We start from the raw sequence: 23,475 nt of genomic DNA, 5'->3' as shown, positions 1-23,475 counted from the left end.
ATCCCCCATCTCTCTCCCCCTTTCATGTCTAACCATTGTCAGTCTAATAAAAGGGAGAAGCCCAAAAAATAATCTTTAAAAAAGTAAACTGATGTGTTTGGCCACAACTGATGCCAGTCCCAAACACACTCACTGATAATGTATCCAATTTCCAAGTGCACCACAGGTGGGCTGCATGCCTCCTGCATAATGCATTTCCTGTAGATGGATGACTGAGTTTTGCGCTCTGTTCCTTAATTCACAAAGACAGGGTCCTAAATGTGTCTATATTTGCTTTTAAGAAGGGAAATTGGCTTACTACTAAATTTCTCTACCTATGCAAAAACCTGCAAAGTGACTCCACCTAAGCATTTACTTTGAATCATAACACTGCTCTGCCTCTTAATCCCTTCCAAACCACGGGTTAAATGGGATACATTCATCGTTTTGTATTTCTTTTTTAAAGATTATTTTTTGTGCTTTTTCGCCTTTATTTGATAGGACACGTAGGTGAGAGAGAGAGGGGGAAGACATGCAGGAAGTCATCACAGGTCAGATTTGAACCCTGGACCTCTGCGTCGAGGCATAAACCTCTCAGTGTATGTGCACCTGCTCTACTACTGATCCAACCTGGACACTTTGTATTTTTAAATTGATGCAGAATTAAACAAGGGTAAAATATGGATTATTTTCTATAGATATATAATAATATAATATATATATATTATACAAACATCACCGGCCACTTTATTGGTACACCTGTCCAAAGCTCGTTAACACTTAATTTCTAAGCAGCCAATCACATGGCGGCAACTCAGCATTTAGGCATGTAGACATGGTCAAGAGAATCTCCTGCAGTTCAAACGAGCATCAGTATGGGGAAGAAAGGTGATTTGAGTGACTTTGAACGTGGCATGATTGTTGGTGCCAGAAGTGCTGGTCTGAGTATTTCAGAAACTGCTAATCTACTGGGAGTTCACGCACAACCATCTCTAGGGTTACAGAGAATGGTCCGAAAAAGAAAAAAACATCCAGTTTGAGGCAGATGGGTACAGCAGCAGAGACACATCGGGTGCCACCTTTCAGCTAAGAACAGGAAACTGAGACTACAATTTGCACAAGCTCATCGAAATTGGACAATAGAAGATTGGAAAAACGTTGCCTGGTCTGATGAGTCTCGATTTCTGCCGCGACAGTCGGATGGTAGGGTCAGAATTTGGCGTCTACAACATGAAAGCATGGATCCATCCTGCCTTGTATCAACGGTTCAGGCTGGGTGGTGGTGGTGTCATGGTGTGGGGAATATTTCTTGGCACTCTTTGGGCCCCTTTGTACCAATTGAGCATCGTTGCAATGCCACAGCCTACCTGAGTATTGTTGTGCCCTGTCCATCCCTTTATGACCATAATGTACCCAACTTCTGATGGCTACTTTCAGCAGGGTAATGCGCCATGTCTAAAGCTGGAATCATCACAGATGGTTTCTTGAACATGAATGAGTTCGCTGTACTCAAATGGCCTCCACAGTCACCAGATCTCAATCCATAGAGCATCTTTGGGATGTGGTGGAACGGGAGATTCGCATCATGGATGTGCAGCGCACAAATCTGCGGCAACTGTGTGATGCATCATGTCACATATGGACCAAACTCCCTGAGGAATGCTTCCAGCACCTTGTTGAATCTATGCCACGAAGAATTGAGGCAGTTCTGAAGGCAAAAGGGGGTCCAACCCGTTACTAGCATGGGGTACCTAATAAAGTGGCCGGTGAGTGTATATATATACACACCACACACACAACACACACAACACTACCGTTCAAAAGTTTGGGTCACCCAAACAATTTTGTGTTTTCCTGAAAAGTCACACTTATTCACCACCATACGGTGTGAAAAGAATAGAAAATAGAGTCAAGACATTGACAAGGTTAGAAATAATGATTTGTATTTGAAATAGATTTTTTTTTACATCAAACTTTGCTTGCAAAGAATCCTCCATTTGCAGCAATTCCAGCATTGCAGACCTTTGGCATCTAGCTGTTAATTTGTTGAGGTAATCTGGAGAGATTGCCCACGCTTCCAGAAGCAGCTCCCACAAGTTGGATTGGTTGGATGGGCACTTCTTGCGTACCATACGGTCAAGCTTCTCCCACAACAGCTCAATGGGGTTCAGATCTGGTGACTGCGCGGCCACTCCATTACCGATAGATACCAGCTGCCTGCTTCTGCTCTAAAAAGTTCTTGCACAATTTGGAGGTGTTGTTAGGGTCATTGTCCTGTTGTAGGATGAAATTGGCTCCAATCAAGCGCTGTCCACTGGGTATGGCATGGCGTTGCAAATGAGGAGTGTAGCCTTCCTTATTCAGAATCCCTTTACCCTGTACAAATCTCCCACCTAACCAGCACCAAAGCAACCCCAGACCATCCACCATGCTTACAGATGGCGTCAGGCATTTTCCAGCATCTTTTCATTTGTTCTGCGTCTCACAAACGTTCTTCTTTGTGATCCAAACACACTCAAACTTGGATTCATCCGTCCACAACACTTTTTTCCAGTCTTCCTCTGTCCAATGTCTGTGTCTTTTGCCCATCTTAATCTTTTTTTTATTGGCCAGTCTAGATAGGCTTTTTCTTTGCCACTCTGCCCTGAAGCCCAGAATCCGCAGCCGCCTCTTCACTGTAGATGTGTGACACTGGTGTTTTGCGGGTACTATTAATGAAGAGGCCAGTTGGGGACCTGAGGCGTCTGTTTCTCAAACTAGAGACTCTAATGTACTTATCTTCTTGCTCAGTTGTGCAACGCGGCCTCCCACTTCTTTTTCTACTCTGGTTGTAGGCCTGTTTGTGCTGTCCTCTGAAGAGAGTAGTACACACCGTTGTAGGAAATCTCAATTTCTTAGCAATGTCTCGCATGGAATAGCCTTCATTCTAAGGACAAGAATAGACTGTCGAGTTTCAGATGAAAGTTCTCTTTTTCTGGCCATTTTGAGCGTTTAATTGACCCCACAAATGTGATGCTCCAGAAACTCAATCTGCTCAAAGGAAGGCCAGTTTTGTAGCTTCTGTAACGACCTAAACTGTTTTCAGATTTGTGAACATGAGCACAAGGGTTTCTAATCATCAATTAGCCTTCTGAGCCAATGAGCAAACACATTGTACCATTAGAACACTGGAGTGATAGTTGCTGGAAATGGGCCTCTATACACCTATGTAGATATTGCACCAAAAACCAGACATTTGCAGCTAGAATAGTCATTTACCACATTAGCAATGTATAGAGTGTATTCTTCAAAGTTAAGACTAGTTTAAAGTTATCTTCATTGAAAAGTACAGTGCTTTTCCTTCAAAAATAAGGACATTTCAATGTGACCCCAAACTTTTGAACGGTAGTATTCATATATATATATATGTATATTTTTTTTATTATTTTATTCACCATCTTCTGCAGGTCAACGGTACTTATCCGCCCTGCTTCCTTCTTCATCTGGTCCACGCCCTTCTGGGCCAGGTTGAGGTAGGCCTGCAAATGATGTCTCATCATAGCGAGCCGGAGTATACACATCAGTATGATGGCCCATAATCGCAGCGTATCGTATGTATCCTCAGTCATCCTGGTATTAATAGGAAAGACAGGAGTGAGTAAGATGGGACACATGATGAAGGTATGACCTGAACTCAACACATCATGCATCTGCTATATCATTTGGATGTTATGCAGCGACGATGAGAAGATAGTGAGAGCAAAGGAGTCATAAACAACTCCGAAGGAAAAGTAAAAGAGGGTGAAATTGAGAGATAAAAAGGTGAAAAGGGGTTACTGTGACATGAAATCAGGCTTTATCATAGCAGAAAGAAGTTGACACATGACAGAATTCAAACTTGGAACAAATGAAAGAGCTTATCTCAGAATGAATAACCAGCTAACAAATGACAGCAGTTAGAGACACCATAAAGAGCTTTCCCTGAGGTATGACTACATTTGTTTACAGTCTAATTTGAGTCCAAGTAGAAAATGTGTGTATTGTCACTTCATCTAAAAGCTGAGTACATTGCTTATCTCATTGAACTGTTGTAAATCCCATTTTCATAACTGCCGTTTGCATTGGTAACATGCATTTTCCTGCACAATACATTTTTTTTTTCCACAGCTTGCCAATGTCGTCCTATCCCTCTTGTTTGAATGGCAGGTAATTAGCTTGCTAGATATCAAGGGAGTCCGACTGGCTTGCCTACCAGGTACTGATCAATCAACAGTACACATTCAGCACACTCGTTCGTAAGAAACGTTAAAGCAATCTCATACATGAGCTACAAAACATTTTACCATTGAGCTCATTATCCCTGCTCAATAATTACAACTATATTATAATAATAATAATAATAATAATAATAATAATAATAATAATAATAATAATAATAAGATTGGAAACTTTTAAGTAACTGTACGTTTACAAATAGTAAATAAAAAGGTCAAATGTCTCATCAAATTAGTTTGCTTTTGACTATGGCTAAATACAATATATTCATAAGAATGTCTCTAGTCACAGCACGCAGAACATAGTTCATATGTATCACATAATTAGAAGAAATGTGATAAATTAAATCAAATGCAGTGTGTACAAGTGATGTGTCAGAATGGCAGCGGAACTTGTGGTGTTGTGTACATCTGGATCAGACATGTAATGGATGGTTGGAACCAGATAATTCCTTTAACTTACAAAGGCACATTCTCCTTCTCCAGGGTGGGGTTAATTAGGTAGTCCTTGGTAATGGGCTTCACCCACAACAGGACCATGATAAGAGGGGACAGGAAGTTGATATGAAGCAGAGTCCTATAGAAAAAGGGGGGGTGAAGGAGAAGATGCCCAGTTAGACCAATAATAATGATAGAAGCTGCAAAACATTTAACAACTTGTCCTCCTCTACAGCAAATGTCTCAGAAGACTTCTGATAATTACAGAAATATTTGACTGCTGGAGGAAACTGAACTCTTTTGCTTTTTAATCTCAATTTGAAGTTCACATAATGAGAACTAAGATCCATGCTATCACTGCAACTTTCCACGAGAGGGGTGAGAAGATAACCAAGCCACAGATTTTGAAGGGCTTGGGAGATAATCCCTGCTAGTGACAGTGTCAGAGGATGTAAACTCATGACAGTTAAGAGAGGGGAATGGAAGAGGAGCCCATTTTGGAGAGTCTGCTTTGCCAAAGTGGATTATCTAGATGCGACGTGCTCCCTGCTCTGCACCTCCCATCATGGTCATAGACATGCCACCCAGTGAGTTCTGAAATAGAAATCTGCCCCAACTGAGGAAGTCTTCAGCTGACTCACAGGGTGCTCTCTCGTATCTGACACACTCTGAATAGTGGGAGACAAGTACAACTGCACTATATTTGGCTTCTTGGTACTCCAAGATAGGGCAGTCAGGTACTTGAGCACTGTTAGTGGCGAATTTAGGCACATTTTGTGTTAATGAAGCCAAGAACATCTTTTCCATATAAGACTATTCTAAAGCCATTTCCATCATCATCAAAAAACATGTATATTCCAGTGAACAATTAATTCATTTATGTGAGATGATATGAAAGTATGTATAAGGTATGTTTTCATCCAAAGATACCACTGAAAATGAGTGAGTTTTTTTCATGACAAGGAACGCATTTCAACAAAGATTTCCTTAACTTTGCACCGTTTCTGCCCTTATTACTAAAAGGACAAGAAAAACATTAAATGTGTTCAATGAAAAATACATGAGTGGACACAGAAATGAAGACAATTCCTGCAGTGGACTCACTGTGTAAATTTGGCTGTGGTCAGATTGAGTGCATCTAGGTGCATCTGGGCCAATCGTAGACCAGGGAAAGTTAGAAATGCTCCAATCAGGGAGCACAGTAGGGCCAGGATCAGCTTGAAGGTGAGTTTAGATATGGGACCCCTGTAAAAGAGAAAACAGATTTTCATTGTCATAAAGAATTCATGAAGGCTGAGAAAACAGTGATACTGTGAGAATACTGATACTTACTGGGACTCTAAGCCCTGGTGCTCCAGAAACTGTAGAGCACTGTCAGAGAAGTTTGCAAAACCTAGAAATAAAGAATTGTTTTAGAGTGACTCACTTACTGGGACCAAAAGTAATAACATTTGGTTTTTACCAACCAGGTCATTTGTGAACAAAATGCATTGTGAAGCACTCACCTGTCTCCAAACCGAACTCCAGGTAGTTTTCAGTGACAATGAGAATGGCCATGGCTTTGACAAAAAAGAAGAAAGCAAAAGTAATGCAGAGTGAACGTTCCCCTCCTTCCTCCAGCTTGAAGTAGTGGGCCGTTAGAGAGAAAAGGGTCTTACTGTAGGGACAGAGTCAAGGAAAAACACCTCCAGCAGCCCACTGGCATATGAAGCAAATCCCAACTGGATTGTAGATATATTTTCAATGCCTTGTACAGGTTCAAGGGGAACAGAAATATTTCTTAGCAATCAATCAATACACTTTTCTTAGAACATACTGTAGCTATTCACCACACAAATGTACTGTACAAAGTTAGTAAATTCTTTCAGGCCCCTGTGCGGACCCTTGACCCCTTGATGCCACACAAACCCTGCTTCCGATCACGTGTGGGTATGTGGGGATCTTTGGCATCAATGCGTGTCATTGAGGATGTTACAGTATTTAAGTGTGTCCCCGTCAACCTTGACCAATAAGGTAAGCATTTTCTATTTGCCAAGGAGATGCAAGTCTCAGTTTCTGCAACACTTCAGGTGACAGCATGTCAACACGTTTCCTCCCTTTTAGTCACTTTTTAAGAATGGTATTAAATCCAGTGGAGTCCCCCCCCCCCCCCCCCCCCCCCCCCTCCCCTCCATAAATTCAGTACTGTGAAGACAGCTATATAAACACTAGTCACACTTTGTCAGACCATCCACATGCTGCGAAGCAGAGGAGGGTCTGGCTAGTCCACACAGCATTCCTGGATGGGAGAAAAATGTGCTCTGGTTTATTGGAATTTCTTTAAACCAATCAAAATCATTATGGGCAGCGCTAAGCTCAGCATGGAGCCGCTACAAAATAGTCGTGCGAGAGAAAACTCAGATAAGACAGATACTCTAACTAGATGTCTAGATTTACCCTGCAGAGATCTGAGGAGCAGTTAACCCTAGTCCTCATAAAGCCACCAGAGTTTAAAATTCCAACACAAAGAAAGCGGAAGATAACATAACATCAGTGAAAATGCATATATCCCGGAAGTGACAAGTCAAGGATATAGACTATATAAACACTAATCAGACAAGTTTGAGCCAGTATGATTTTAAAAAGAGATGTTTAAGCTATCATGTGGTGGACTACAATTAATATACCACAGGGTTAGCCTGTCACACTGGCCAAAGGTGAGGGGATATAGTCACATTTATACATTTCAAGGGGAAAAGCAAGCTACCATTACATGCAGATACTTAAGAGCAACATCATGCTGCTCCAGGGTAATCTGAGAAGGTTAAGGCAGTAGAGCTGGCCAGAGTCTTAAACATATCATCAAGCTGAAATAGGAAAACTGAAATCAAGTGTCCCATTAACAATTATATTGAGCCAACATATTCCCTCATCTTCATAGTGCTATTTCATCTATTCCCCAGTCTGTCCTTTCCACCCCCCCAAGCATTTCAGTTTGTTGGGCTGTGAAAATTGGGCCTCCAATCTCCGACGTAGGCAGGAAATGACACACCATCTGACCGCGCTGCACTGACGACCAGGAGCACTGGAAAGATTGATCCCTGCGGTTGGTGGCAAGGATAATGCATATCATTTAAACATCATTCAGCATGGCAAAATAGCAGGTAGCTGTGGAGGATAAAAGGTCCTGGCGGTCAGGCCAGCAGGAGCTTTAGCAGTCATTTTATAGTCGCTCTCTGCCACTGCTGCATCCACACAATCAAGCTGGAATGATTTGCTCTCTTATAGACAAAAGAGATGTTAACCTATGACATATATAGGATGGTGGTGAAGAATGTAAAGTGAAAATAATGAAAAATGTGAGTGCAGAGGAGAGTCCAATGAAAACAGGGCTGTTCAGCTGAAACCTCAAAAGTTAACCCAGCTACATAACGTACAGCATAAATATGCTATCAATCAACAGTTTTACCAAAGCATGGATGAGATTTGACATTCTCATGAAAAAAGACTAACCAAGATGTAGAAAGTGATTGATGTAAGGATACATGACAAAAGCGAGTACTAGCAGGCACCAGACCACACTGATGTTCATCTCTCCCGAGGGCTGAGCCACACTGTAGTAGAGTTCCGTTATCAGATAGACCACAGTTGCCGCTACTGTGAAATCCACCAGCCACTGGAACTCTGGGAAGTAGTGCAACGCTGGGGACATAGAGAGTATATTTTTCCCTAAATATTCAATAATAAAACATGTACAGCACAGTATACGCTAGAGCTGGGCAATATATCAATATTATATTGACATTGAGATTTGAGACTAGACGTGGTCTTATATTTTGGATATCGTAATATGGTAAGTAATAAGTGGTGTCTTTTCTTGGTTTTAAAGGCTAAATTCAGTCGTTTTCTGAACTTACCAGACTGTTGTAACTGTTCTGTTATTTGCTTTTACCCACTTAGTCATTACATCCACATTACTGATCAAAAATCTCACTATTTTGTGAAAGCACTATTAGTCAACACTACAATATTGTTGCGGTATCGATATCAAGGTGTTTGGTCAAAAATATTGTGATATTTGATTTTCTCCGTATCGCCCAGCCCTAGTATACACAAACGTTATGAGTGCGTAATTGAAAGTTACTATTAAATGCTCTTTATTAGACATTTGTTCGCTTAGATATATACCTAATGTGTCGACCTCTGTGATGCATTTCGTCTCCAGCTGTAAGTCTATGTCCTTGGGAACGGTTAGTGGCTTATTGTCTATGTGACCATTGTACTTCCTAGGGCAAAGAAGAGAGAGCAGCAAAACAACAACTAGGGTCAGGAACACAGAAATGAGCAACTGAAAAATGCAAATGCAAAAACAGAATTATAGACCATTCAAAAATGTTATCCCGGGAAGAGATACAAAGTATAAAACACATGATTATGCCAAAAGAGATAATTTTTGTGTTTAGTTATCCAAAGGTAATAGTTGGCAGAGGTCTAGTTACTTTTGTTGATACTAATACTCCCAGACTACTCCCATGACCGGGGGGGGCAATACATAGGCAGTGCTAAATCGCTAACAGCAGGCAAATGAAGAGCAGTTCTTTAGGCTTGAAGAGCTGTCTGCTGGGCCTCCTGAGTCCGGGGCTTTGTTTGTTCAGCCCCGTGTGTGCGCTGGATTCACAGGACAATACCACTGTAAGACTCTAGGGCCAAACATGCCCTGGACAGATTTCATTTGTGAGGCACCTGACGGGAAAAAAAGGGGCTCAGCTTGACCCCTGACTGAGGGAGTCAGACAGTTAACAAAGGGAATGGAGCTGCATGGCACGAGCTGGCAAAAGGACAGTGGTCCATCTTTTTCTTTAAGGGATTACTGAACATGTGGTGCTAGAGAGCCTTGACCTGCCTCACACAGGGTCAGAGAAAGGACTGCGTTACAATACCGCCTAAGTTAGGAGCGGGACACCACGAGGAACAGTAAGGATTAACTTTCAGTTGCAACTCCGATTTAAATTCACATTGAAAAGGAGACTACAAAGGAAACGACACTTAGTTCATGTCTTCAACATATGGTTCAACTTCCACCTGCAGCCCGAGAAGTTGAATAGTAGTTTTTTTTTTTTTAATTGCAAAGTAGTCTTGATGGAAACTCATCTTCCGGAATCAAAGCTTGACATATGACCACTTTGAAGACATTATGCTGTTTGGGAAACTTTGATTTCAGAGAAGATGCAATCCTTTTTAAGTGTCATCCCCAAAAATAGCCTAATAGTAATGGCTCCCAAAAAAATATATAAAACAGGACCAACTTTCCTTACATCCACTAGACGGGGCCACTTCTAAGCCCAGTTGCTCTGAGCCTTGATGAAGAGCCATAAAGGAACAAAACAACAAAAACAGACTTCTGTCTCCTTACTTCAAACAGGCTTTAAATGAGCCAAATAAACACATCGGCTTCATCTGTTTGCCGACATGCCTGTGGTCTCCATCCATCTCAAATGTCTGCTTCTCATCTTTTCTTTCCTCTCTGATGAAAGGGGTGCCTTTCGTACCTCCTCTGTGCCACTGCAGTTCCCCATCCCCCAAACAATAGCCCTTCTTCATTCCGCTCCCCCCCCAATTCTACCTACCTGTCTTTCTTCTTCTGTCCTTTTTGTTTCCCAGCTAAGCTCCTCAACTCATCTTCCGTAGGGTGCTGATACCACCGCAGACTGTGAACAAAGACAAGGAGAGAGATGTGGAATCAGGCTCAGACATGGCCGGAGAAAGAAAGAATCAAAAGAGGACACAATAAAACAGATACTTCTAAACAAAATAAACACTGAAGCTAGATGTGTTGTCTTACGATGCAATTATTAAAACATACAAGGTAAAATTATTTATCACATTGATTCTGAAGTATGGAAAGAGTGGATAAAGTGATTTGAACTTAAACAAGAGACAAATTTCATAATCACTTGTCTGATCACTTGGGAAATATACTCACTTAAATAGCTTTTACATCACACCTTGGCAATAACAATAAAACTCGCATTTAAACTTTCTACTGAAAGTAGTGGCATAAAGTCTTGATTCTATAAACATGACTCAAAGCCTGCATTTGTTAACAGATCCGAGCTTTAACACGCACGCACACACACACACACACACACACACACACACACACACACACACACACACACACACACACACACACACACACACACACACACACACACACACACACACACACACACACACACACACACACACACACACACACACACACACACACACACACACACACACACACACACACACACACTTTACTTCATATTAGCCACTCTGATACATATCTGAATAAGCACTTGTGAGAGGCTTTACAACAGCAAGGTTATCTGTCCTTAAGGACTGAGCTTGAAATAGGAGCTAATTTAATAGCATCCATTTGAAGACGAACATTGCAGGCAACCTCCTTAACTTTGTTTAGAAACGCTCTTGTGAGAGTATCTTAAGAAGCACTCTGCGTGGTGGAGGAGGATAGGAGGAGCACAGCTCGTTTTCCCTTTGTACATTTATTTATTATGGAAAACATATTCTGGAGGGACGCTCGAGGACTTCTGCTTAGGCCAAAAGTTTTCTAAAAATGTTTCAACACCGCACTGAAAAGAAAAAAATGATGAATTATTAAATGTGTTACAAGAAGTTGTTTACTGGAAAACATATGTGGCACTAATTAGAGGAAAGGAGGCGGGTGCTTTTATTTATATGCACGGTCCTCTCGGGTCATCCCAATATTTTGATGGTTAATGATTCTTTTTCTTCTTCTATCCAAACCCTTTTGAACACTCCGCCGTCTGAGTAAACATTTTGATTCCCATTGTTCTGGACTCGTTTTGAACTAAACTTCTCAGGAGGCAAGTAAACTGAAGAAATGCAACGGTAGCATTTAGAGAAACTATCTGAAACAGCATGTACAATATTCTGCATTACCTGCCACTGCAGAGTAGCCATCTTGCAAAGGAATAATGAGGTATGATTTTCTGAATTACACTGGCCATTACCATGGTAACCACCAGCTGCACACCGATCACACCCTGTGGAAATAGGATGGGAGGTTTAAATTCACATTCAAATAGTAATTATACATGCCATAAAGCACTTACACATTTGACATACGGGTAGGTTTATATAGATTTAAAGGCTGAAGAATATCTTCCAATTGTACCTTAAAAAGTGCTTCAAATGCAATTTGAAGACAGAAATTCTACAACCAATCTCAGATGAAAAGGTCTTGGAATCTCGGATATACAATCTAGCAACATCAACAAACTGTATATGTGTGGTAATAAGCACACTTTAGCACTGCCTTTAGGGTTTCTGAGGATGAGTCATTGCCAAGAGATTTAGATCTCATTTGCGTTTAGGTAGGCTGTTAGTGGTGGTGTTTTGACAATGAAATTTGGCATTTGATAGTCCCAAGAAAAGGATATTGTACTACTTGTACTGACCATGACCCCTGACCTTTACTATAGCTCGACTATCGGGCCAAAAGTTCCAATTGTAAACAAAATGTAGTTGTGCATTGCAATGATTGTCCCAAGTGCATTCATGGTCCCAAGATCATAAATGCTTTTGATTGGCAAGTCTGCATGGCTCTTTCCTCAAGGTAAGGTGTATGATTAAGTATGCAGCCAATAACAAAACATACACTAGATGGTCAACCATCCCACATTAAACACCACAGCATGTTTTCTTAGTAAATACTGTTGAAGGGAAAGTTGTTGAAAGATTAGGTTCCACAACCCTGATTAGCATCCAGAGCACAAACACAGAAGTACCTTAATTTCACTCTATAGAACCCAGGAGTTAAACACTTCAGTGTTATTCAGTCAAAACAAAAATATGAATCAGGCATTGTTAGATTCCTCATGGCACTTCTTATTTTTCAATTTTACTTGACGCCACTATGTGTTTAATATGGCAATTTCCAAATTAAATGCCCCCCAGAGTTGGTGAACCACACAGAGAATGTGACATCTTTTAGGCTACCAGAATACTTATAGTACCATCCTGACATCCATTTTGAAGTGCCTAAATGATTCAGACCTTGATTCATATGAATCATGTGATTGACTACCAAATGTCCATAACATCTCTCATGTGACAATATGCACAGCATGGTATGTTTAGTTGCCTGGGTCTCCCTTAAGACGCCACTTGCATGATTAGTGAAACAAGTCTACAATTTGCAGCTAGGGCTTGCTGTGAATACCTAGTATTGCTTTGTGACAGGATGACACACCTTGCGGGTATTGAGATTTGGCTAACAGAAGAGATTTTTCTATAAGTCCTTAAATATCTCTGGTTGCGTTGGGGCCATTGTGGGTAATGTTGCAAGTCAATGAGTGAGACAGATTATAGTGTTCTATCTTCTATCTTCTAACTGTTTCTCAATTCCATTTCCAGGAGATGTACAAAATCTTAATAGGCATGGTTGATGCAAATTGAAATAACTTAACCAATAGAAAGAAGATCAACCACCTTAAATGTGACCAAAAAACAAAATGACAATACCTTGCCACATTAAACCTACCTCGTTAGAATTATTACATTGGTCATTATTTTTAAACACATCATCTTTTCAAATTTTCATTTTCCAGGATTTAAAAGGAACTAACCAACTACTCTAATTTGAGTAAATTTAGTGGTGCAAAGACAATGTTCACTAAATTATACTCTGTCTGCAACATCTGTCAGAATGTCAGCCTCCATTTGCCCAATAGAATGAACAGCCAGCACTCCTGTGGTAGGTACCCAAAGGTTTAGCAACATAAGGAGCTCAATATCAACCAAGCACAGTTAGATCAATATTCACTTAGGCTTAAGAGGCCAGAATCATTCCCATCATGGTGCGCTTTATCCTTTCACTGTAGGTAACGTCTGTGGGGTTGCCTATCTTTTTGGAAATCAGTGGGGATCATTGATATCTGTGCCTACACACACTTGAGCAAAGAGAACCAATTAGCCAACTAATCTCCAATAAGTTATATTTTTCTCTTTTACAACAATAGTCTTATATCTGTACTAGCACCTGGGCATGTACCAGTAACTAAATAAATCCTGTATCCGTCTTTATTTTCTTAACATGATGTTTACACATCAAAAATATCAGGCTAGGGGTGACCTGCGGCCCTTTGCTGCGTGTCATCCCCCCATATATCTCTCCCTTTCATGTCTATCCCCTGATACTATAATAAAGGGAACCCCCCCCCCCAAAAAAAAAATATTAATAGGTTAAACAAAACCACCTGCCCTAACTCAACTCTACTCAATAGAGCCTACATTCACACTAAAAGGACAATTTAAAATGCTAATTTCATGTTGCCTAACGTGCACACCAGCTCACCATTTTCTGGTTTTCTGTTTACTTAAGTTTTCAGATCATTCTCAATGGGCTTTTACATTATTTATTTTTTTACTTTATTGTACAACAAATTGGGTTTTGGGCTGCACAGCAATTAGTTGAAGATGATAACCTAACCTCATATTAGGAATGTCACGAGACACGGTACTTCGATACCAAGTTTGTGTTGATTTCAGTGGGCCCTTTGGACAAAAGCGGTAGTGTTTTAACCACACTTGCTGCTGTTAAGGACTAGGACATAGCGTGACTGGGAGGTCACATAGTTGCGATGAATGTTTGGCTCAGACAGAAAATCCTTTGCTTACTATAAGAGAACACGCTACAGATGCATAGTTGAATTTCAACTGTTGCATGCGGTAACTTAGCCTACTTTGGATGGATCTTGAGTGTTACAAGCCAAAACAATAAGAGTTGGTTGTAGCAGGGTTGTTTTGAATCATTTACAATCCCCGTAATTGTCTCCATCTGTTGAAAGCCTGACCAAGTGTGATTCGGATTTCACCGGTTGTCTTTCATTTTCCCTTTTAGCTTTTCTTTGTTTAATTTCTATCTTTTCTGTGATGGCCCTGCCCCCAACTACACCAGATCACTTCTAAAATAAATTACATATACAGTTAGGCCCATATAAAGAAATCTCCTGCTACCCTTTACCTGGCTGGTCACAAAAGTAGAGTTTTTACGGTGTTATGCCGAAATCTGTGACCTGTCACAATGTGTGCTCTGTAGTGCTGTCTACCTGCCGTAACTTTGCAAGAAAAATCGGACCCGGGGAAAGCCATTAATAAAAACTATATTAACAGTATTCTTTTTACTGTTAGTCTCATTTGCTGTTACAGGTAATTTATGATCATCAGATAAAACATTACACAGTTACAGAAACATTTAAAAGTTACATGTAATCACTTTAAGTTAACCTTTCTATGTAAACCTTAACCAGACCGGATCTATGTGAAAAACAACAATGGGGGAAACATATGTAACTACATGCTTGCTGCCTGGGAGTTCCAGGTGAACTCATGGAAGACCGGTACCACACGCTGGCTGTGCGGTGATACCAGTGTGGTGATCGCCCCCCCCCCACACACACACACACAACTTCTTAAATGTTTAAATAAAGGATGATGTTTAAGTATTATTGTCCTTTTTTTTCTTTTCTTTTTTAATACACACCGTGGTATCGAGTATTGTGTACTTTTGGTGGTATCTGTACCTACTACCAGATTTTGGGTATTGTGATATCCCTACCTCATATATTCTGCTTCTTGCATAAGGCTGCACACATCATAATGAACAAGCGTAATACTAGTAAAAGTTTTTCTGAGTGATGGTTAAACTGCTGTAGGTGTATGAGGAGGAAGTGAATCACACCTAGACAGGACAGGTGACGAGGCCAGACCTGTGCACTAGACCTAGATTTTGGATTGGTCATGGGGATCCCCAGGGTCTCTCAGAATGAAGTAAGCTCCAAAAGCTAAAGTCAATACCTCTTCTGGAGTCACAGAGGGGAGAGTGGGTGCCATTAATTTGGCAATTATACTCACTAAGATGTGAAGCGTGACCAAACACAACTTCTCTGATTCAAGACATTCTCCATGTGAGTATTGGCCATGCTATATGTAGGCCAAGGTGGATGCTGACCATTCTCTGTGGGGGCCCTGCTAGGATCTCAGGCCTGGGGGAAATTGAGCCAGCATGGACTCTCTTATCTTTCCCGGTCCGCTTGACCCCCTTCCCACAACAACCAAATGAAATCTGCAGGGGGTAGGGAGTGGGAGCTGCAGTGATAACCACCATCCATAAGAGCTCAAACACCACTCTACTATGTTGTCCATAAAACTAACTTTGAAGCAGCAAAACTCTTTAGTGACCGATGCTTCCCTGGTTTCATTCATCTTGACTACTCTCGTGTGTGTTTAATCCTTCTCAGTAAACTGTTCCACTATTGAGTGACTACAGACTACACTTTTCAATAGCAATATTGGAGCTGTGGTTAGAGATTGGACATACTGTAGGCTATGTGAATAAAAATGGATCTAATATTGTGTTGTAGTAAGAGACTAGTTGACAACCTGGATGTTTGTCATTTCTGTGAGCTTAGGTTGTTCTTCCCTCCCCTTCCATAGTATTACCCTGGTATTACCCTGGTGGTGCTACAACAAAACGGAAACGTGCAGACCTTATCTGATTGTTCTACCTGCTGGATTTTAAGCATGAATGAGTACCTGCCTGGCAACTATTGTCCTCCTGTCCAAACTGCTGTCACAGATCAGCAGTTTGTGGACATTCTGATTGTGTTATATGAAGAATAATATAAATTAACTCACCTACGTAGTCATACCACTAATCCAAACAAAATAAACCTCTAAGATAACCTTCCTGATTGTGTTAGAGCTCCCCCAAATTGTTAAATAGCACCCTACCTTATTGTGGATATTGTCAAAATGAATTATTTGCCAGTTGTGTTGAGATTCAAGACACCAACTGTGTTTTAAAGGGACATTTGGGGATCAATGGGTGCTATAACAAATGCACACCATCATTGATGCAATCATAACTGTCCATTATTTGATTACCATGCATATATTTATACACACACACACACAAAAAGGTAACCAAACATGTGCACAGTTAACATTTATCAATTCCCCTCGGTAAGTTCACAATGCAACCATTTCCTGACATGTTTTTATAAAACCATTGAAATTAAATTAGATTTGACTATGACAGTGTTCAACCAATGCTTGTGAAATTACAAATAAATTACAGCAAATGAGCTTAACACTTCCTCTGAGGGCATCCTGAGGTCAAACTGCACCGGTCAGGTAGGTGAACACACCTTGACTTTTTCCAAAGGTATCCTGCTGCCAGCTGAATGACATGCTTAACTTGCTGCTTGTTGGTATTAATCATATTTGTACATAGAACGTATCTCTAACCTCTCACTTTACCCTGCAACGCTAGCTAATGTCAGTAGTCCCAAACACTGTATGTGAGGGAATACCACTTAAAACAGTCACGTTATCCTAACGCTAGCTAAAGAGCTAACGTTACACTCACTAGCCGGCCGGCTACAAGAACCTGCTGTGGCTAGCAAGCTAAGCTAACGTTGCAATCACAATAACCAATTGGCTGAAAACATGAATTGGTCAACAACGTCGCAGTAGATGTCCGCATGAAAACTGATATTAACAACTAATCTTCTATCAATAAAGTGCGACAAATGAGAGAAAGCGTTGCGTTCAGGGGCTCGCTGCTGTCACACTCACCATGTTGATGCAGTGCAGCTGAAACGGACTCTACCCCAACAACACTGAGCACCCCGAGTCGGAAATCAAGCGGCGAGGAGCACATAAGCCCTTCTTGCGATGGATATGCACACAATGAAGGGGTTTCTCATTCAAAGTGTCACTGTATCCTTGCAGAGATGGTTTACATCGTCAAAAATAAATGGATTCAACCTCCGCTCCCAAGTGTTTTCAACTGCAGTAGAGGTCACGCTAAAACTCTGGGAAATAAGGTGTCTTCAGGTTCGCCTGTACACAAAGAGCAAAACACGATACATTTCATCATTCCCACTCCCAGAAATACAAATTAAACTATGATTAGTAAATAAAGTCAACGTGTATATGTGCCATTTCGTTCCTAATTTGACTTAAAAAGGACATAGACGTTGTCATTTTATATAGGATTAAACAGGACCACTAAAAGCATTCACTAGGACCGCCGCAACCGGAAGAGCTGCAGAGCACTATGCACATGACAGATTGGTTCTCTTCTTATACATCCATGATTGATCAGTACCTGCATCAGATGTCTGACTGGCAGTGGCGTGGACAGTGGGCACTTTGACCAGTGTCTTTGACGAGTAACGTTCGGGAAACAATGCAGTCTCCCAGTTTCTGCTTTTGTTGATATGCCTCTCGGAATGTGTCTTTTCGGCTCTATCAATTGGTAGTGTAAGTGATGATCAAGCACTGTAGGCTGTCCCCTTAGGTGACAGTTAAGGGAGGCTTGATCCTCGGAGTCTTTGTTATTGGGACATTAAAGTTATATAAAGTAATTAACTGTAAGCCAAGTCACACGATAATAAAAACAGGCTACAGTGATTTAGGCCTAACTAACTACCTGAAGCTATTTAGAAAGACTCAAATGTCTTAAAACCTGTGGTCAGAGAAAACGAACAGGAACGACAAAGAGTCTGCTTTTTGTGTTTATTTTAACATCTATATTAATCATTAATTCAATGACTATTGATGTTTTCATTATTGTTTTTCTTTATTTTACTGATATTCAACATGAAATTCTAGTGCACATTCTCCTTTAATGTTATAGCTCAGCTGATGGGATACCATCTCACTAGAATTGAACGTATCTTGCATGATTTCAGGTTAAAAAAAAACTGATTGATTCATCTTACATAAGTTACACTGTTTTGATGAACAATGACTTTTTCAGGAAATAGAAGGTCCTAGGTTGTTTTTTAACTGAGTGGGAGGTGCAAACTCGTTTTACATTGGCGTAAACAGCTCTAATTGTTTGTGTTACCTTTTTGACATACTTCGTAGTTTTCCATCGCTATATCTGGCATTTATATTTTATTTTGTACTCCTATGCTTGTATCTGGAAGTTAGAAATACTCAATTTCTTTGCAAAACACAGTATGGCATTTCTGGTTCTGCTGAATTTTTAAATATAGTTAGACATAGTGACATTGGTGTCACTTACAGCATTAAAATACTTAAACAGGAAATTAATTAAATTCTCTAATAAATCAATAAAATACTCTAAAGGTAACTTTTTTAACATTGGCAGTACTTTTGATACTTAGTTTCATTGTAGGCCATTGTGCATACTTTCATATACACTTATTTTTTATGCAGGACTTACAGTATGTTCGACCCGGTCTCCCGGCAGTCAACCCGGTCTTTTCTATCAAGTAAATGCTTTGAGTACTTTTACTCTTCAAATGATATTTTGTTGTATAATCTGTAAAGTTCACCAACAGTTTACTGTCAGTGGCATTACTTCCAATCACTCCCCTGATCAATTCAGTAAAATTAGACCTTTCTTGTTTGCATTTAGCAGCGGGTGTGAGTTCTTCTCATAGAATACTATATTTCGGAGAAAATAAGGCACATGAAGTGCCAAAAGTACAAGCTACATTGATTAAAACAGTGTAAGAATTACAGCATGGTTCAGGCACAATCAAAATCTAAACAGTTAAACAAAGGGTTCATATGTTTTTTGAATATGTGTTTGCAACTGTACATGGAGTGGCATGGACATCAACATACGGGTGGAAAAAGGCTAGGCTGTATATGCACATGCGCATATGTTTGCTAAGTCCTCCTCTTTTTTTGCACAGGCACCTTCCCCACCCCCTTGATGCATCGTACCAGCCCCTCGTGGCATGTAGACAGGCACACACACTGCAGGACCGGGCTTCTGCACTGTCAAACTAATCTATTCTCTTGCACATTCCCCCGATAAATGTTTTCAAAATTCAGCCCTGAGGTATATGAGGTATCTTTCCATTGCTATTCACTAATGATGATGTCAGCAATGAATGCAATTAACTTAAAGCAATGCAGTAATTCATATGAGAATTATTATTTTTTTCATAAAGACACATAAAATCTTAGCGATTATAAAGACATGATGTCGTTTCACAAAAGAGGCTGTAGAGAGACACTGGCAGTGTTTTATTTCAGTATCTGGGTTATTCCATACATTTCACACTGATTTCTTTTTCATTTATAATTGAAGGGAGTCTCGTACTGTACATTCTCCTCGTTGTATTCCATATCCCACTCAGCACTATTACTGCTGCTGTTTGAACTCTATTCTCTCTGGAGCTTGTGGTTTTTTACTCTTTTCTTTTTCAGTGTTGTGTATTCTTTTTAGTCAGGCTTGTTATTTTTAGATGAAACATAATAGCCAGGATCTTCAGTGTGGTGAGAGTTTCACACCCCTTCCTAGTGTTTAATCCGTATGACATCTCCTCCGTGCCTACTGGTTCTTTTGAGTTTCAACTCTCAAGCCTTACAATATAAATAAAGATGATGAGAATATTACAGTGAAAATCTCAGCCTAGTCAATCAAATAGACTCATTGTTCAATGTCACGATTCATTTTTAATGGCAGCGCTTTTTGTGTGCGAGTGCTGGTGAGCATTATACATAGTTTCCTTCTTTTATTAATCAAACAGCAGTTTGAAATGTGTGTCACTGATCTCAGCAGTATAGCTCGAAGCAGAGTGGGAAAGTGGAACAAAAATCCATGTCAACTCGTCACCAGTAAGACTCAAAATGGTTCGGAATGTAATTCTCTTTGGTGCAGCGCCTCCTTCTCTATTCTCTGTAATCTACTAGAATGCAAATTACAATGCAAATGCAAATACTACTGAATAATTTATGTGTAGAGTACAGGTTCCTTTACAGGAACTGGGAGCTTTCTGCTTAAATAGAGTAATGTGGCACCTGGAGCACACATTTGGTTAACCGCAGAAATATCCCATAGAAGTCCACTGTGTAAAATTCTGCTCAACAATTTAGTAAAGCTTTTGAGACTATCAGGGTTACATATCTAGGATGCACAATTTTTATTTCTGAATTGCATTATCTCAAATTCCCTACTCTGTTATGTGTTCACTATGTTGCTGAATGCTGTACACAGTCAAACTCTAGACATAATTTAAAAAAAATAACAGACATTCCTTTGTCTTACTGGTTAAACATTAAATTAAATAGGATTTTACTTCCTTGATTTGTCTTTTGTGTTAACTACTCTGGCCTGACGAAACGGCAAAAGGAAACTTCAAGTCAAACTAAATTTGACTTGAAGGTACTGTAGGTTATAGCTAACAGTAGTTTTAATTATTTGTCATTTATTCCCATGTTCACCGCATCTCTTGGTAAATACCTCCAACGTACTGGATGGAAGTGTCTATCCAAACCACTGTTGACATTAGATCCCATCTTTTAGATACTCGTTCAAAACATCATTCTAATTTCTGTAAATCAAGTTGAAGCGTATAAGGAGATGCCTTTGTATTTGGCGTGGACGCTGGGTAAAAAAATGTACCCCTATTACAATTAATGATGTTCATATACACTTGAACACAAAAAAAGCTTCTGTTTCTATCATAACGTGTGGCTGCATTCAGGCTTGTCCCTCAGTGGTTTTTCCATCAGGGATTGTAATTAGGCAACAGCATTCATGAGTGGGCATGCTCATTTAGCCTGCGTCTGGGCTTAGACAGCTTTAGAGGGATGAAAGAACAAATCCTGGTGGAACAAGGCAATGTATGCTATAGCTAAAGTGAAAACATTGCAGACAGAATAATAACTACTGCAAAACTTTGTATGCATGTTTTTCAAACATTCTGCAACATATATGAGTGTTTTGTCAAGTGTATATTATTTGTGCTTTTGATGTGGTTTACTTTGCCAATATACAGTGTAGCATACTAACATGGGAGTGAGAAATGTAAAAATATTGTAAAATATCCATATTTTTTTGAATTATTTTTCATTGTGCTTGTGTAAAAACAGAGTATAACATGTTTCTATGTTAAGTATCTTATTGTATGCCCGTAAACTGACATTATTGTAATTACTGGGGTTGAAATGTAAATTTGGAAGCATTGTAGTTGGACAGGTGGAGGAGTTCTCTGGATGAGGTCATAATAATAATAATGATAACAATAATAAAGAACATCGCTGACATTCGTTTGTTTTATTAAAGTAACACAAAGTCTGTTTAAAAATCTACTGAAAATAATATGTTACACTCCAATTTTACATAATTATGCCGTTCTATTCTCATTTGAATATAAAATGATCACGGAAATGTAATTAAATTGATGCTAGGGGAAGCTGACTCTGTGATAAAATCTCAATATGAAATCATAATTAAATTCTACGGTTTTCTCTTTGTAAAACATGAGATGAATCTGTTCAAGAATGATATGTCTTTTAAGGGCCTCTTTTTAATTGTTCCAGAATATTGATATTTCATACTCAAAGTAAAGCAAGAATATTTAAATTTCCATTTTGCTAAGAGTAACAATGGAACTTCCATGCTCTTAATTGAATTGGGTTCTTTGGTGTCCGTTAGTGATTAACTCCACCATTCTTCTTCTTCTTCTTCTTCTTCTTCTTCTTCTTCTTCTTCTTCTTCTTCTTCTTCTTCTTTGTCTCGCACACAGAAAGTCAACAAACTAACAATGCAACATAAGTCACAGTGGCATGTGCTTGGCATCACATTAGCTTACCGTTTTCTGGCAGAGTTTAAATCTCTATTGTCTGTTGAAGTCACAGGAAAGCGCCATTGCTGCACCAGAAAATATTAATGCAGAGGGTGCACCCCCATTGAATTGAAGACTGATTTATATCAGAATTAGGCTACAGTGTAAGAAGTGTGTTGTGTGTGTGTGTGTGTGTGTGTGGTGTGTGTGTGTGTGTGTGTGTTGTTGTTGTGTGTGTGTGTGTGTGTTGTGTGTGTGTGTGTGTGTGTTTGGGTTTTTTGTGTGTGTGTGTGTGTGTGTGTGTGTGTGTGTGTGTGTGTGTGTGTGTGTGTGTGTGTGGTATTGAGAAATAAAGGCAGAGCTAGAAAGAGAGAGAGAGAGGGAGAGAGAGAGAAGCTCATTATAATCAGGCAATTATGCTGGCAGAATTAGAAGCGTCCTTATTTTCTGTTGTGGCAGCCTGAGTGTGGAGACGGTTTTTAAAGTGACTGCAGACTAAGCCATGGATATTACTGACTGCCCTGTGCAAATATGGAGCATCTGTAGTCGTGTATGACAACACACAAGATTTGGAGGTGAAAGCCTGTGATTTTGGCATTTTTTAAAACGGGTGACTCAAGCAAGGCTCTCCAGGTTGTGGGCTCTAATTTGCATTGATGAGGATTTTTTCGCGGCTTTTTTGCAGTAGTGAGTGAGAAGCGAGAGCAGTTATACACGCCTACAACTCAGGACCATGGCTGTGCACAATCAGTGCCTTCCACACTGTGGTATATAATTATATTGCATGTTTTTTGGGACAATTAATTTAGTATCTTATGGCATACTGTAATATGTGCATTGCTGATGTTGTAATATTGTTAATGTTGGTAACAAAGATTGTGTGTGTGTGACTGTGTATGACTTATACCCAAAACTAGAATACATTTTCATTAATAATTAGAATGCCTTAAAGGAAAAAACAACATTTTGAATAAATGGGTTATCCAAATGTTTTTGGGTTAATAAATATTTTGAAAATAATGTGAAATGATTGATTTTTCTTATATGATAAAAATTGTGAAATAATTACAATACAAGTCTCACCACATGCATCTGTTTGTGGGAACTCTTAAATCCAAATAGATGCACAGTTGTCATTATTGTGGCAAGATTTGACACATATTTGATTGTGCACC

At 39.8% G+C, this 23,475-nt stretch overlaps 1 protein-coding gene across 2 annotated transcripts in view; it reads right to left on the bottom strand.

The window, feature by feature from the left end:
• Nucleotides 1–17,563, bottom strand: part of tmem161b (transmembrane protein 161B) — a 21,400-nt gene extending 3,837 nt beyond the window's left edge. Inside the window, exons 1-10 of one of the 2 annotated variants that reach the window (XM_032516058.1) lie at nt 17,319–17,563; nt 11,619–11,722; nt 10,277–10,357; nt 8,838–8,935; nt 8,195–8,351; nt 6,176–6,327; nt 6,003–6,063; nt 5,775–5,915; nt 4,696–4,809; nt 3,414–3,588 (exon numbers count right to left, since the gene is read on the bottom strand). In XM_032516058.1, coding sequence (XP_032371949.1) covers nt 3,414–3,588; nt 4,696–4,809; nt 5,775–5,915; nt 6,003–6,063; nt 6,176–6,327; nt 8,195–8,351; nt 8,838–8,935; nt 10,277–10,357; nt 11,619–11,722; nt 17,319–17,321 — 1,086 coding nt within the window. In that variant the 5' untranslated portion in view covers nt 17,322–17,563. The remainder of the gene's footprint in view (nt 1–3,413; nt 3,589–4,695; nt 4,810–5,774; nt 5,916–6,002; nt 6,064–6,175; nt 6,328–8,194; nt 8,352–8,837; nt 8,936–10,276; nt 10,358–11,618; nt 11,723–17,318) is intronic. The other variant, XM_032516059.1, reaches the window with a different exon arrangement.
• Nucleotides 17,564–23,475: the final 5,912 nt, after the last annotated feature.

The sequence above is a fragment of the Etheostoma spectabile genome, chromosome 5 (assembly GCF_008692095.1).
Source record: "Etheostoma spectabile isolate EspeVRDwgs_2016 chromosome 5, UIUC_Espe_1.0, whole genome shotgun sequence".
Taxonomy (NCBI): domain Eukaryota; kingdom Metazoa; phylum Chordata; class Actinopteri; order Perciformes; family Percidae; genus Etheostoma; species Etheostoma spectabile.
The sequence above is the reverse complement of the archived record's forward strand: the minus strand, read 5'-3'. Positions and strand labels throughout refer to the sequence as shown.